Here is a 17555-nt window from a genome sequence, read left to right on the forward strand (position 1 = left end):
ATATTTAGTGGTAAGTTATTTTAAAATAAGAGTCATTAAATAATTTTTTTTTAAATTAATAAGAAGTCGTATACAAACAAATAAATATATTTTTTATGAAGAGATTATTCATTATTATTTTCTGATAATTTAAGAAACTTATTCTCTTTAATTTAAAGAAAATTTACAATTTTATATTTTTATAAAAATATTATTTTTTAATACTTCAATAATGCGAATTTTCGTGACCAACAAAAATGAATCTACCACGATTCAACGGAAGCTTCCTAACCTACACCCAATCCCAACCGCACATAACCCAACCAAAAACCGCCGGATCCATTAGCTCCCACAGATCAACGGAAAAAGATCCAAGAATTACACAATAATAATATAACCCACATCACACCTGATTATTTCTTAGCTCCTAACCCTGGCTATAAATAACCCCTCTCCTTGTATTTGTCTACGGTCTCCTCTCCTCAATCTTTTCTTCTTCTTCCTCCAAATATCGGCTCTAACAGTAGCAAAACCTAATAAAATATGTAAAATTGAAATCGAAACAGAGCAGAAAAGAAAGAAAAAATATTTTCTTTTTTTTTTTTTTAATTATAAGCGTAATTTAATTTATTATTATTAATATTATTGATCAATGGGGGACGCGTTCTGCTCGGATTGCAAGCGACAGACGGAGGTGGTGTTTGACCACTCGGCAGGGGACACGGTGTGTTCGGAGTGTGGATTGGTGCTCGAATCGCACTCGATCGATGAGACCTCCGAGTGGAGAACTTTCGCTAATGAGTCCGGCGATAATGATCCCGTCCGTGTCGGTGGCCCCACCAATCCTCTCTTGGCCGACGGTGGTCTTTCCACTGTTATAGCTAAGCCAAACGGCGGTTCTGGCGAGTTCCTTTCCTCTTCCTTGGGTCGCTGGCAGAATAGAGGTTCCAATCCGGATCGGGGTTTGATTTTGGCTTTTAAAACTATAGCTACCATGTCTGATAGGTATCAAATTTTCATTTTTTTCTTCAAATAAATGGAATTTGTTTTCGGATTTTAATTATTTAAGCAGGATCGCAGTTTATGGTGTTGCGTTTGATTGGTTTGTTTTTGGATCGTGGGTTAAGCTATTGAAGGAAAGGGGTTGATTGAGTTTTAAGTATTGCGAGTTAATGTAATTTAAATGACCGTGCCTGGTGCACTGCTTTCTGTTCTTCTGAGTTTGCAACAATAAATCAATGGAATGCTCAGATTTGTGTTTTTAATTTGTGAAATTATGCTGTGTCTGGGCAATTCGATAGAGGGTTACTGTTATTGCATTTGTATCTTGAATTTAGTAGGATATTGTTTGCTTATAATGGTAAATGCTATTGATTGATACTTAAGTCTCTAGTTCACGAGATTGAATAATAATGGTGAGAAAGTGATTTTTTTTTAAAGAAAAGAAAATGGATTAAAGGAATAGGTGGAATCATGAATTCTTGGCTTTTTCTATAAGTTTGTGCTTTTAATAAATTAGTGATATCATATTTGATTGCAGTAATTAGTTTAAAGAAATGAACTATTTCAAAATCATTGCTAATGTGAAGAAATTTTTGTTTCAGGTTGGGCCTTGTTGCAACTATAAAGGTATGCTACTCACCTATTTAATATTTATGTTACTGCTGATTGTGTTAACTGTAACTTTAATGCAAATATACATCCATTTGAATGGGAGTTAATCATTTACTCATGTTTACAAGTATGAAACTATGTATGGAGTATTACACATTGAGGGTGATCCTTGATGAGTTTACAGTGGTTTAAACTAAAAATGCAGCCTCCTCACAAATGCAAGAGAAAGGCTGCATATTTGTAATTCTTTTCAAGAGCTTCCAACATGGGAGGCCTCATTCATTAGGACTCCTTTATTCATTGAAATAGACTTTGATAAAATCTAGTATAATAATACTCTTTAACTTCTAGCTTAGTCTCAGCATTTACCATTAAGTTGTAATCTCTTAATCCTTCTTTACCTTTCAATTTCCAATTGTTACGGAGATGGGGAGTGATAGTTCCAGTGCAAAGGTAATTTGATATGATGATCCCACAATATAATGTTTCAGATAGATTTTGCTGATCTATCTGAAACAGAGAAAGAGTAATAAAAAAATTCTGATCCTCTGGATGACATGAAACAATCCTGAGGTATTGTGAGAGAATGTAACAAGTTAACATCTTAGGCTACTCTTTAAAACAAAATGGGAATGTCTCTTATTCCAGTGGAAAGAAAATTGGTTTTAAGGGAAATTGGTGAATTATTTTATGTAATTGACACTGGTTATTGAGTAGGCTTCTAAATTTTGCCATAAAAAAACCATCTCAAATATGAAAATGCTTTACTATCTTTTCCCTTATAGAGGAGGGAAAAGAAATAGAGAGATGGCAGTCTACTTGTTATGCATTTTTTTTTTCTTTCTACTTGTTATGCATTTTTTTTTCTTTCTTCTGTTCATTTTATTTTTCTTTGGTTTTTTAGTTTTAAATTTTAACTTTTCTTTGAAAAGCTGTAGCTCTTGCTTAGGCTTTTTCATAAATCATAATAGTGGATTTCTTTGGAAGTCCTATGGAGGCTAGACCCTACCTTTTATATTTTTGAATATAAAGATGAAGTAATATTGTCTTACAATCTCAACTACTCAACTCAACTAAGCCTTTATCCCAAGAATTTGCGGTTTGCTATATGAATTCTTTTTCTCCATTCTAAACGATTTTAGATTAAATCTTCAGAAATGTGTAATACTTCTAGGTCATGTTGTACTACTCTCTTCCAAGTTAGTTTAGGTCTACCCATTTTTTTTTTCTATCCTCTAATCTAATGTGCTCTATTTGTCTAACTGGAGCATCCATATGTTTACGCTTCACATGACCAAATCACCTCAGTCTCCTTTCTCTCAACTTATTCTCAATTGACACTACTTATACCTTTTCTCTAATATTCTCATTACGGATTTTATCTAGTCTAGCATGACCATTCATCCACCTTAACATTCTCATCTCTGCAATTCTTATCTTAAACACATATGACTCCTTCAGTGCCCAACACTCGCTTCCATATAACATGGCCGGTCGTATGGCTGTACGGTGAAATTTTCCTTTCAACTTATTGGGAATCTTACGATTGCATAAAACTCTCATGGCACTTCTCCACTTTAAACATCCGACTTTAATCCTATGACTAACATCTTCCTCATATCTTCCTTTTATTTGAAAGATTGAGCCGAGATATTTAAAGTGATTACTTTGGGGCAGTACCACTCCATTCAAACTAACTCATTTCCTATCACCAGTTCAGCTTTAACTGAACTTGCAATGTATGTATTCTGTCTTCGTTCTACTTAACTTAAAACCTTTTGACTTTAGAGTACTTCTCCAAAGTTCAAGCTTTCTATTGACTCCTGCTCGCATCTCATCTATTAGGACTATATCATCTGCTAACATCATGCACCAAGGGATACTCTCTTGTATATGTTTCGTTAATTCATCTATAACTAATGTAAAAAGGTAAGGGCTTACAGCTGAACCTTGGTGTAATTCAATTGAGATAGGAAAATCTCTTGTGTCCCCTCCTACTGTGCATACAATAATAGTTGCTCCTTCATACATATCTTTTAACACTTGTATGTACCTAATAGATACCCATTTTTGTTCTAACACTCTCCATAAGACATATCTTGGAATACTATCATCAGCCTTCTCCAAATCGATAAAAACCATGTGTAGATTTTTCTTCACATCTCTATATTTCTCCATCAAGCTTCTAATGAGAAAGATCGCTAACATAGTTGAACGACCGGGTATGAAGCCAAATTTATTGGGAGAGATAGAAGTGTTACGACGCAGTAGATGTTCCACAAGTCTCTCCCACAACTTCATAGTATGGCTCATGAGATTAATTCCTCTATAATTTGAGCAACTTTGTATGTCTCCCTTATTTTTAAAAATATGTACTAAAATACTCATCCTCTATTCATCAGGCATTTTCTTTGAGTTTAGAATCTTATTAAACAATTTAGTTAACCATGTCACTCTCATATCTTTCAAACACTTCCACACTTCAATTGGTATTCCATTGTGTCCACAGGCTTTATCCACTTTCATTCTCTTAAGTGCTTCCTTTGCTTCTAAAGATCTAATCCTTCTAGTATATTTCACATTCTTTTCTATTGCTTTGTAGTCTATATTCACGCTATTACCACTTTAACTATTGTTAAAGAGATCATCAAAATAATTTCTTCATTTTTCTTTAATGTCCTCATCTTTCACCAATACTTTTCCTTCTTTATCCTTAATGCACCTACTTGATTGAGATCTTGACACTTCTTGCTAATCTATAAATATCTTTCTCCCCTTCTTTAGTTTCAAGTTTCTCATATAACTTTTCAAAGGCCTGCACTCTTGCTTGACTAATTGCCTTTTTTGCCTATTTCTTTGCTATCTTGTACTGTTCATATGCCTCATTATTATCACACTTAGGTAATTTCTTATACCATTTCCTCTTTCTCTTCACTGCCTTTTGTACTTCCGCTTTCCACCACCATCTCTCTTTTGAGGGTGGTCCATGTCTTTTAGACTCTCCAAGTACTTTTCTAGCTACTTCTCTAATCTTTGATGCCATCTTTATCCACATATCATTAGCCTTCGCATCCAACTTTTATGCTACGGACTCGAGAAGCTCATTTTTGAATTTCACTTGCTTTTCTCCTTTGAACTCCTACCACTTTGTTCGAGCTACACTATTTCTTTTAATCTTACTTGAATTGTTCCTAAACTTGACATCCAAGATCACTAATTAATGTTGACTTGTTAAAGCCTCTCCTGGAATGACTTTGCAATCCTTGCATAGAGCTCTATTTGTTTTCCTGGTTAAGAGGAAGTCAATTTTGCTTTTATGTTGCCCACTTTTAAAAGTCACTAAATGTGACTCTCTTTTTATAAAGTAGATATTTGCTAGTATTAGGTCGTGGGCCATAGCAAAATCCAGGATACTTTTTCCCTCTTCATTTCGGCTGCCAAAGTCAAAACCTCCATGAACATTCTCATAACTTTGCCTATCACTTCCTACATGTCCACTCAAATCTCCACCGATGAAAATATTTTCTTCATTCGGTATGCTTTGCATTGGATCATTTATATCTTTCTAAAATCTTTATTTACTCTCACTATCTAGTCCTATTTGTGGAGCATAAACACTAATTACATTTATTGTTTCTCCTTCTAGTACTAGCATTACTAGTATAATTTTATCTCTTACTCTTTTCACAGCTATTACAGTATCTTTCAATGTCCTGTCTATGATTATGCCCACTCTATTCTTGTTCCTCTCTTTTTCGGTAAACCATAGTTTGTACCCTGAATTATCCACTTTCTTGCTTTTTTCTTCTACCCATTTAGTCTCCTGAATGCAGACAATATTCATCATTCTCCTTTCCAAAGTATCCACAAGCTCCATTAATTTTCCTGTAAGTGATCCAATATTTCAAGGACCAACCCTGATTCTCCTCTCATCCTGTTCTTTCCTAATTGATCTCCTTCTATGATATCTTCTATTATTCTCTATGCCTATCTTGTGTTCTGTTCCACTATCTGTTCTACTATCTGTCTTATTGACTAACTTCTTTACCCACACCCGTCCATGATGTGGGAACCCTTGCTCATTTAACACTACACCCGGGCGTCGGCATGGCTCGTCGTTTTCGGTGAATGCCCTACACCCTTACATATTTCTCCCTATACTCGGGCTCCGATGTAGCGTGTCGTAAGTAGAGGACGCCCTAACATTTATATCATTTGAATCCATATCATGAGGTGTGACGAAATTTTTACGCTGGTTGTTACCTACCGCAACCCTCCTCCTTTATCCGGACTTGGGACCGGCTAAGTACAAACTACTTAGGTGGAGTTAACATTGTCTTACAATATGATTTAATAATTAATTTTATGACTTTTATTTGAGTTTTTCCATTTCTGTATTTTAGACTGAAAATTCAATTTTAAACATTGTTGCTAACAATAAGAAGTGTTACCATTATCAATCCCATTATTAATCAATTATAACTGAAAACCTTTGTGCTTGTTCCTGACAGCATATTTTTGGAGGGTTTTTCCCCTGTAGGGTGAGGCCCAAATAAAATTTTTAGCTGACCCAACTAGTTTGGAATTAGGGGCTTAGCGCTTTGTTCCGTTAACTTAAGTTGAAAGCAAAAGACCATATTTTATTTTAGATTTGGTTAAATCTAAAATGTTTGGTTAAGTCTATGTCAAAATATAAATTTGAGTGATTTTGATTATTAAAAAAAGAAAACCTTAATGGTAGCACTGGCTGATACAGTTTGATGTGGATTAATATGTTATGATACTGTGACTTTGGGACAGCAACCAATTCCAATGTTTGACTGCAACCTTAAAAGTATTTTTGAAATTTTAAATTTTGATCTCTTCCTTGCTGCTTGGTTTATATTATTTAGTTTTGTTGTTAAATGGTTTTGAGAATTGATTTCCTGTAATGATACTTTTGTACCTCTAATGGTGGATTTGTCATGATCTGAAGGACCGGGCTAATGAGATCTATAAACGGGTGGAAGATCAAAAGTCAAGTAGAGGAAGAAATCAGGACGCCTTATTGGCTGCTTGCCTCTACATTGCTTGTCGACAAGAAGACAAGCCACGAACTGTAAAGGGTACAGCCTAAGATCCTTTTAACATCTGGATGCTTCCTGATTTATCTTTCCCTATGTGTTTGTGCTTCCCTGAACCTGTGGATTTCAACTAGAAATTTGCTCTGTCGCCAATGGAGCTACAAAGAAGGAAATTGGCCGAGCAAAAGAATACATAGTGAAACAACTGGGGTTGGAGACAGGTCAGTCAGTGGAGATGGGAACTATTCATGCTGGGGATTTTATGGTGGGTTTTCTTTTTATTGAAGGACATGAATGCACTTACTTTTGCTGTTTATTCATGTGCACTTACTTGTGCTGTTTATTCATGTGCAATGTTTCTTATTTTTTGGAGAATTTGTATTGGTTCTTTCAGTACTTGTGATCACCATCACTAATTTTAACCTCAACTTGATATGTAGAGGCGTTTTTGTTCAAATCTTGGTATGAATAATCAAGCAGTGAAAGCTGCCCAAGAAGCTGTGCAGAAGTCGGAAGAGTTTGACATAAGGTACTTAGAATCTTCTAGTAGTTACTATAGCCTCTACATTAATGAAAAGATATTGTTGCTATAATTACTCGGTGAAGGAAGCTGAGATCATTTGTTACTATGAATGTGTAGTCTGTAGAACCATTTTTTGTGGATAAGTATAAATGATTTAAAATAATTGGCCGAACTCTTGGGGCTAAGATGGTATAAATTGAATTGTTTCAGATTTTAAAGAAAAAAAAATTAAAAATCTTTACTTCTGGCTTATGATAAGCGTTGGTAGTTTGCGTAGAACATTGCTTATTGTTTGCTCAGTATTGATTGTCTCCAAGCTTTAGATTGTTTTATAAACTGTTCTTTTAACGGCCCCCGAATTTTCTTAATATTCCTTCTGTCTCTATTGCCATTTCATCCCTGACATCTGCCGCAATTTTGAGCGTGATCAAGTCAATTACATACGTCGTGTCATTGCCACATTTTTTCTTTGATAGGTTGTATCACCAATCTATACTACTGCATTTGTACAATGTTCTCATTTTTCTCTGTAAACCAGTCTAGAGATGAATTTCACCATGTTGCATCTACTTTTCACTAGCCCAGTAGTCAGTTAACCCAAATTTGTCTTAAAGAAATCTTTGATAGAAATATATCCTTTGATAATAGCCTGATTTCAGGGGTCTATTTCCTCAAATTTGAACAAGCTCGTGCAATTATGTGAAGGAATGGCAAGGAGCCAATTTTAGTTTTATTCTTGGGTATGAGTGAAGGAGATATTGTTCTTAAAAATCAGTGTTTTTCTTTAGCTTGCATGTAGGGGGCAGTGGGGGTAGGTGATTTTCCTTGCTTCTTTTGCCCTTATGCTTTGGGGCAATTATTGGAGTGTTGTTAACATGATAAGAAAGCATCCCTATTTCAGAATCTTTTCTATGCTGTCGGAACAGTTTCTGTATATGTTGTCTTAATCATTTATGTTATATCTTTATATATATATATATATATATATATATATATATATATATATATATATATATATATATATATATATGTGTTTTATTCTTCTCTCTAATAAAATTTCCTTCAGTATAAAAGTAAAGGAGATTGGTTGAAGCTGTGTTTACAAAGCTTTTGAGGGTCGCCTTTTCTGGGAATGCAGTATGTTCACGTCTGGTCTGATCAAGTGATCATCCATGCTTACACACATGCATTTATGCTTTCTTGGGTTATGTTTTTTATATTTGCTGATGATGCTTGCAGGAGGAGTCCTATATCAATTGCAGCAGCAGTCATTTATATCATAACTCAGCTTTCAGAAGAGAAGAAGCCTAGTCTCAAAGGTTTGATGATCTTATGCCTTATTTTAAATGAGAAGAGGTTCATTTAAATTTTTACGTACTAAATTGCTGGATTTAATCAGATATTTCTAACTGACCAGATTCTATCATTTGATTTGATAGTCTATGATTGTTACTAATCTTGAGCACAGATAATTTCATACTGCTGCTCAATTTTACAATATGATATTTTTTTTAGAATTATCTTTGGCAGTAGAATCCAGGTAAATGTGTATTATTTGATAGAACTGTTGTGGATGCAGATATTTCAGGTGCCACAGGAGTTGCTGAAGGAACAATCAGAAATTCCTACAAGGACCTCTATCCTCACGTGTTGAAGATAATACCAAGTTGGTTTGCCAAAGAAGAGGATCTTAAGAATCTTTGCAGTCCTTGAATTATAAAGCAGACAATAATGGGAATCCTTAGACGTTTAAAACCGGTATTTGGAGCCTTCTATCGATGTATTAGGAAAACTTATAAGGCCTTTTGTTTTCATTTTTCTTTGGCAGTCAGCTACACATTTTGTTCGGACTGTGGGAAAACAAAGTATTTCAGCCATTCAATTCTAACCCATGTTTGAAGGAGCAGCAACATCCAACTTATCAGTGGATATTGACGTGTATTATGCAATCAAAGCCCACTTTTGAATCATTTCATTTGGCTAAGGAATCATCTCAACCATCACATGAAATTTGGATTTGGAAGCCTACTTTGGGTTTGGCTAGTTCTGCTATCAACTGATATTACCTGTTGAGTACTATAAAATTGCTAAGGTTATACTATGTGAGGATAAGCCACTTAGGTGGAACTTACCTTTGAAATTGGCTTGCATGCTTAGGCACTTTTTAATCTCTCACCAAGGTTATTCTTGGTTAATTTGGGATTGTAACAATATCCCAAGCTTGGAGATCAATATTCTTATTGGTCACGGTCATGTTGGTTACAATTAGCATTCCTGTTTTTATATATTGTGTCTAAGTCACCATTCTGTGAGCCACCAATTTTTATTTAATTTGAAATTGTTGATCATTGTGTGGTACTATGTGTACTATTTCCTGCTATATTTCTCTGCTTATTTATCTCCTTGAAATCCTTGATCTTGAAATCCTTGATCTTTAGTAATTTCTGTAGCTTTTGTATAAAGATTGCTGGGCTTCCAGTTGCTTTTTGGAAGGCGAAATCTTGGAGGAAAGCTGAATTATGGCCCTGAACTTTTAATCTAAGCTAATTTTTAAGTTTGTTTTAATTAATCCCCGCCTGTTTTTTTTTGGGGCATAAAACAACAATAAGGAAACTTTTGTCAACTGAACAATCACAGTCAAAAGCATCAATAAAGGAAGATGGGGGACATTATGCCGTAGACTTTCCTTATTGAAGTGGCCTGCCTTCGAATCCTATGCAAAGAGGAAAACTCTTCCATTTTGAAAAATTTTTAATAACAAAAATATTAATATAATTTTATTAAAATTATTATTTTAATTTTTTTCCCAAAAATTAATTCTATTTTGAATTTAAATAAAAAAGTTGTTATTTAGACATGGATAAAAAATTTAGGGAAAAATATTTTATTTGCAATTATATAGGTTTCATGATTTTTTTTTAAATAATATTTTCATTTTAGTAGGTTATCACTTATTACCTAAGATTGGATAAATTAATAATTAACCTTTGAAATTAAAATATAAATATAATTATAAAAATAATTAAAAAAAAATTTAACCAACATCCTCCAAAAACTGTCAAACTTGGCTATTAACTTGTCAACATGCACACTATCAGCTCCCAAAAATAGAACCCATACTACTAAGATTTGAGAGCTTACCATTTTGTCCCTAATGAAACAGCCTGAATATACTTTGGAATGAGATTTTTTTGCATAAACTCAACGTACTACGTACTCACAATATACATGATGGGATCCACTCCATTAAATATGTAGATTTTATATTTTATATTTATATTTTAAATTTATAATAAATTAAATTTAAATAAGAATTTTTTGAATAGAGGAAAATTTGACAACATAAAGCAGAAATAAATTTTATAAGTGATTTTGATATGATGTTAATTAGGGTTGTGCATAATTCTTAAAGTTTCAAACCGTACCAAACTTATAAAATAAGTACCGAATGAAACTTATTTTGATACTTTAGTTTCCATTCTAATTTTATATATGCTTTTCGGTGATTTTTTAAAATTTATTATACACTTTCAACATAATATTTTTTATATATAAAATTATAAACTTAATACAACTTAAAATTATATTTTATTTTTCTATCTTTTTTAATAATTTTAATTATATTTATTAAATTACATTATACTTCTTAATTATAAGTATACTCTATATATATATATATATTAATTCATAATTATATTTGTATTTTATAGTTAAAGATTATATAATTAATAAATAACTAAAAGACATATTAAATGATATACTTGTACTATTATATTGTAAAATATATTTAACTCTAAATCATATATGTAACTTATAGTAAGATTTTATAATTTAAAAATAATTAAATATATTATATAATATATTATGTATTAATAATCTATTTCAAAATTTAAATGCTAATTGAAATATAATTTTTTATGGAAATAATGGCATAATATTTTTTAAAAAATCGAGAATTGAATCAAAATTATATTAAACTAAGATAATATGAAAATTTTAATTTGATTCCAATCTCTAAATAGACCCTAAATTAGAATTAGAACCACACAATCCAGTGTTAATGATTGGTTTTTGTTCTTCATCATGGGACATATGGGTAAAATTCAACATGAAACTTTAAAATAGATAATATTAACCAATGGTTTTTTTTTTAAGCAGAAAATAGAAGATTTCACCAAAAGGATCAGGAACATCAAGTCTAGCCATAGACAAAACAGAGGAAGGCAATTCCTTGTGCCAAATCTTGTAGTCTAGGGAAGCTAGTGCCACTATAGGAAGTGCATGGGCAAGTTGATTCGCAGTTCTCGGAGAATACACCATTGAAGATAGCTCGATGAAGTCCATCTCCATTTTCTTTGCTTTGCTATAAAAGAAAAGAAGTAGCTTAACTAGAGATATGGGTAATGAAAGATTCTATGCTTAACTAGAGATATGGGTGATGAAAGAGTATCTCCTGGCGAGAATCTCCATTTTCACCCATCGATTGGCGAACTGACTCACCCAATTCTGCTGCTCTTTTTCTCATCTTATCCCCTTCATCTGATGCCATTAGCCTTTTCACAGAGCTTTCAACCATCTCTGATGTGGCAATCTCCTCACTGTGCGACGAGTCCTTAACAGCAAAACCAATCTTGAGGAATTCTGTAATTAGGACTGCGTTTCTTGGTTGATCTGAATGCATTGGCCAAGCTGCAATTGGCTCTCACATGGTCATTATTTCCATGCAAGAATTCCATCCACAATGACTCATAAACGCTCCTGTTGCTGGGTGGGCTAAGATTTCCAGTTGGGGTACCCAATCTCTCACCACCAATCCCATTCCATTCACTGATTCTTCATACCCTTCTGGGAGCTCAAATCTTCTTTCGTTTTCTTCATTGAAAATATCTCCTTTATCAGCTTCTCTCAGTATCCAAATGAACCTTTGGTCACTTTGCTTCAAACCAATTGCCAGCTGCTTGATTTGTTCTTCATCATTCATGGTTGTTGTAGACCCAAAGGACACGAAAATCACCGAGTTTCTTCCCTGTTTATCTAACCATTCCAAGCAGAAGTGATTTCCATATGAGCCTTTTCTCTCAGGGATAGTCACTGGGTTGAAAGGCCCTAAAGCCCAATGCTTTTTGTTATCCTCCATTTTTTCTTTCAAATGTTTCTCTAGCAAGTCCAAGTAAGTACCTTCAATCAATCTGTACGTGTTGTAAACTATCCCAGAATTGAATTCTTGGTGCTTAGACTGAGAATCAATTAGATGCAACATCTCATTATCGAAACAACCTTCAAGGGAAGGGATTTCCATGGGGAAGAACCCATCTGGCACATCAGGTTTTCCCATGCTTTCCCAATGAATCAAGCAAAGATTAAAAACAGATACACTATGGAAAGTGTAGGATTCTGCAGTTGAAATCAATGCAACTTCTTGAATTACAGATCCCATTAAAAAGTCATGGATGACGATAACCTTTCTTGCTTCGCTGGAAAGAGAACGCGGAAGCACAGACACAGGCTCTTGCAGGTGAGATGAGGCGTACTCTAAAGCTGGCAGCAAATGAGAAGGGAACTTGTTCCTTGGCATCTGGGTTCGGAGGAGGGCAAGGTAAATGAGAGATTTCAAAGTCATGGAAATGAATATAAGAGGTGGCGTTTACATCCCAGCCGTTAACGCGGAGCTTGACCTGGCGGTTGTGGGTGGCGCTGCCGACAAAGTGGACGGGAATGTTGTAGGATGAGATGATCCTGGAGAGTTGGAGAAGCTGGTTGAGGTGGCCTTGTGCTGGGTAAGGCACCATAACCACAACTATTTGTGCTTGTTTTAGGTCACTTTGGCCTCCATGGCTATCTGTTGGTCGGTATTGATGGTTTTTCATATTGATGGTTGAAGGAAATTATTAGTTTGAAAGAGGTAGAGGCTTGGAGTTGGAATCATTATATAAATAAAAAAAATTTTCTTAAATTCGATATATCATATTTTATCATAAATTCAATACACAAATAGGTGAGTCTCAATTCACTCTATATAATACATCATAAGTAATAACGAATCGGATAAAAATAATAATTTTTATAGTAATACTTTAATTAATTATTTAATTACGCCTAATAAAATTGAGTTAATACTTAATTTTATTTTTGTGTTTATCATAATGTTCAATTTCGCTTATTTTTAAATTTTTATATGAAAATTTCAATTTCAATTTAATTTAACTTGAAAATAAAAAAATTAAAAAATTAATTAAAAATCAAGAAATTAAACTTAAATCAAAATTCATAAATTAATTTAAATGAAAAATTAAAAATATTAAATTAAATATCTCAATAAGTATAAGGGTGAAACATCATTAACCTTATGATGATAAATGCTAATAAATATGTGGCTAGATTATTTGCAAAGAAGCATCAAACTTATTTTTTTTTCCATGGAATTGATAATAATGTCTAAATAAATTGAATTGCATTTTTACAATGCATAACAAGATTAGAGGGTTCTTCATGCTTTATTTTTAGCATATATATTCAGTGAAAAATGAATTAAAACTTTGATAAAAATATTCATAATTATGATTAATTTTTTTTAATTCTATCAATTCGATATATAATTTTTTTAATAAAAATTCTTATTTTCATTATGACTAAATTTAAAGGAACACATCGCGTACCTTCTAAAATGTTGGATATATTATTAAAAATTATAAATTTAAAAAAATATAATTTATATCAATTAAGGATGAAAGAAATTAAATATTGGTTTTGAAGGTCACCTGATAGCTTTAATAAATTGATTATCCAATTTAGCTAATATAAATTGAAAATTGTTGACAAAGAAAAGCTTCATTTACTCAATAATTATATTATCCCACTAATCCAATTCGATTGATTAATATATCTGATTTTGACAAAATAAAATAAAAATTATAAGATAGATTATAATTTAGTCTTTATATTTCTAAAATTAAATAATTTAGTCTTTAAAATTTGACAAAACTAATAACTTAGTTCAGTTAAGTTATCGTTAATTTTAGAAAAAATGATCAAAATATTCTTAACTTTATTCTCAATCTGAAAAAATTTAGTCATTTAAATTTTATTTTAGTGGCAATTTAGCCCTTAAAATTTAATTAAATTTGCAAATTAGTTATGTAATTTTAAAATCAAACAATTTAGTAATTAAAGTTTTATTTTAATAGTTATTTGTGTCTATATTCATCTTTCTTCTTTTTTTTTTATATATATATACCAATATAATATAATATATAAAAATATTATAAATTGATATATATATATATATATATATATATATATATATATATATATATATATATATATATATATTATTAAAATAATAATAACATAAATAGAATTTTACAAAATTATAAGAGTTTATTTATAAATGGTTATAATATTTAATAATCAATTTATAAAATATATGAATAATTATGTAACTAGCTAAAAATTTTAAAGATTTTAAAGTAATTAATTTTTATTTTAATAATTTAAATTTAAAGTTTTTTAAATTAATGGGACATACATTTTAAAAATATATAGATTAAATTATTAAAAAAATAAAATTTTAGGACTTAAATTATTTTTAAAATAAAAATAAAAATAAAAATAAAAATCAAAATATTGTATTATTTTTGTTAAAATTAACGTTCATTTAATAGAATTCTAATGCTAGAACTAAATTGCAAATTTTATTAGATTTTTATAATTTAATCAAATAAAAATTATATATATATATATATATATATATATATATATATATATTTTTTTTTTTTTTTTCCTTAAAATAATTTTATTCAATGAGACAAATCTGAGACAACGTAATGAGGTGGGGCCTATATCATATTCCATCATGCCAAGTCAACGGCGACCAGAGGTGGCTGCCGGCGAACCCCATCAGTCAATTTTAGCCAAGGTGAGAAGTTGCATAAAATTGAAAATATGTTTTAATTGAAAATTATTTTAATGATTCATATAATTTAATTTGAAATTAATTTATTAAAATTGAATCAATATAGTTAAATTCAACTAAAAATTAAATTAATCAAGTTTAATTTTTAAAAAATTAATATTTTAATATTTCAACCGATTAAAATCTTTTTATTTAGAAAATAAGCAGAGTTAATTAATATTTTTAAGTTATTTTTTTAAATTTAAATAAATTATATTTTAATAATTAAAATAAATTTATAGATTTCTAAAATAATATTTGTTTGGCATAAATTAGAGTTCTCTCAATTCTAAATCCAAATCACTATAATGAAATGAAAAGCCACCTAACTGCACAATTGGAGAGATTATTTGAGGCAACGGATGGGTTAATTCAATGTATGACAAACCAATGATGAGTTAACATGTGTCAATTTTAACATTATTTTAAAATTAGAAAAAAAATTGCCACCCTTCTATTATTCCACCCCTGCACGATACACCGTTAATAAAGGATCCACTTATTTTACAAATAATCTTAAATATGTCACATATATATGAACTCATCACTAGTTTATTGTATGTCCAAATAATGTTTTTCTTTTAAATTGGTGAGAAAAATTTATTTAAATTTATTCATTATGAACTCGAAATGCAAATTATTTTGAACAAGTTTATGAGTTGGCATGATGCTGGAAATTGATGGATTTTAGGATAATGTTGATGTGCCAGATCCGCGCCATGGTTTAGGCCTTACTCCAGAGATATTATTCCTGCGACTAGTACTAACAGTGACTCGGGAGATTTTGTCTTAAAAAGGTGCCTCTGGGAGAGAGAGTGGAGACTAATGCTTATAAGCAACTTAGCCTCTCGACTCCTAATCGATGTGGGTAGCTGAGCATCAACATAGCCTCCCAGTTGAGGGGCTTGGGAAGAGGCACATGGACACGTTTCCATAGACGGCGCCAATGTTGATGTGACAGATCCGCGCCATGGGCTAGGCCATGTGCCTAAAATGATACTTTTATTCAGAAAAATAGTTTGAGCCCTGCAAATTCAATGTCAAATAGACACTCTAGCTATCAAATTTTATTTAAAATTTTATATTGAAAAATCAAGAATTTTACAAGAAACTACAATGTGATTGTAATAAGTAAAATAAGATAGAATAGCTAATGATTGAAATGAACAATAATGTAGGATTTTGGTTGTTATAACCTATATATTGATCTTGTAAAGGTGATCAAGCACCTAAATCAATGCTTGAGCGAAGTTGAAAGGTGAATGACTTTCATAATTAGTTGGCAAGTACTAAGTGAAGCGTGTGCATATATTTAGCTTGACTCTTATCCATTAAAGAAAAAATAATAGTAGAGAGAAACTCTCAAAAGTGTATTTTGAAAAGTGAATGTAGACTTTATGAGTTGAATCACTATATATAAACTAAGCAATTTGAATTATTTTTCCCTTCACTCTTTAATTTTCAGCACTATATACATTCCATGCATGCATATAACAAGTCCTTTAATGATTTCATGAGTTGTGCATAAACTCACTGTGGCTTACACTATTTTTGTAACTTAAAATAAAGGATTCATATGCTTGAGTTATATGCTTTGATCTTTTGATGCATAAAAGCACTAGTTTCATGTATATTTACAAGTGTCTAGTTGAGTTTTTCAAAGAATTTAAAGTGAAAAATGAACTATCCAAAATAGTTCAATTAACCTCTCTCTCTCTCTCTCTCTCTCTCTCTCTCTCTCTCTCTCTCTCTCTCTCTCTCTCTCTCTCTCTGTGTATTTGGGAACATATAATAATTCAGGAAATTTTGAGAGATCAAAATATAGCAAAAAATAATTATAATTTTTGATAAAGGACTAAAGTGGGAATTATTAACAAATTACAAGGACTAAAATTGTTATTTAAGAAAATAAATGTTAAAGTATATTTTAAAACCTCATTATTTTTTTGTGATTAACTTTAATAATTATTAGGTTTAATGATAAAAATAATTCTTTTGTAATTATTCAATTTTTTTTTTCAAATTCCAAAAATTACTTGTAAATCTATTCAATAATTAAAATTGAAGTTGGACTATTTTAGTGGCAGCATATATATATATATATATATATATATATATATATATATATATATATATTATATTATATTCTTTTTATAAAAATTTAACTTATCATATTAAATATATTGACTTTTTATTTAAATATTTTTAAATTTTAACTATTGAAATGTTTTTTTATATTAAAAAATTAAAAATTATTTTTACAATATCTTTTAAAAATTTTAAATTTTTAAGTTATTAATTTTAAGCATTATAAAACTTTGTTGATCATATTATATACCTGTAAAAATAATTATTTTTTAACTAAATTTTTAGTTAAGTTAGAAAAATGATGAATTAATTTTTAAAAGTATATATATATATATAT

At 31.0% G+C, this 17555-nt stretch overlaps 1 protein-coding gene and 1 pseudogene across 1 annotated transcript; one reads left to right on the forward strand and one right to left on the reverse strand.

Annotated features, from left to right (window-relative positions):
* The first annotated feature begins 441 nt into the window (after positions 1 to 441).
* LOC110647885 (transcription initiation factor IIB-2) lies at positions 442 to 9537 on the forward strand. The gene is made up of 7 exons (XM_021801914.2): positions 442 to 984; positions 1584 to 1608; positions 6569 to 6698; positions 6791 to 6921; positions 7097 to 7185; positions 8419 to 8498; positions 8759 to 9537. Exons 1-7 carry the CDS (start codon positions 632 to 634, stop codon positions 8890 to 8892), a joined length of 942 nt encoding a protein of 313 aa, XP_021657606.2. The 5' UTR covers positions 442 to 631; the 3' UTR covers positions 8893 to 9537.
* A 1992-nt stretch (positions 9538 to 11529) lies between these two features.
* LOC110647886 (zeatin O-glucosyltransferase-like) lies at positions 11530 to 13068 on the reverse strand (annotated as a pseudogene).
* Positions 13069 to 17555: the final 4487 nt, after the last annotated feature.

The sequence above is a fragment of the Hevea brasiliensis genome, chromosome 5 (genome assembly GCF_030052815.1).
Source record: "Hevea brasiliensis isolate MT/VB/25A 57/8 chromosome 5, ASM3005281v1, whole genome shotgun sequence".
NCBI lineage: Eukaryota > Viridiplantae > Streptophyta > Magnoliopsida > Malpighiales > Euphorbiaceae > Hevea > Hevea brasiliensis.

What these genes read in the sequence shown, in the direction of transcription:
- LOC110647885 (XM_021801914.2), top strand. Translation starts at nt 632, where the DNA reads ATGGGGGACGCGTTCTGCTCGGATTGCAAGCGACAGACGGAGGTGGTG. An exon ending in TTCATGCTGGGGATTTTATG is followed by an intron (nt 6,922 to 7,096) that starts GTGGGTTTTCTT and finishes CTTGATATGTAG; the next exon opens with AGGCGTTTTTGTTCAAATCT. An exon ending in TCGGAAGAGTTTGACATAAG is followed by an intron (nt 7,186 to 8,418) that starts GTACTTAGAATC and finishes TGATGCTTGCAG; the next exon opens with GAGGAGTCCTATATCAATTG.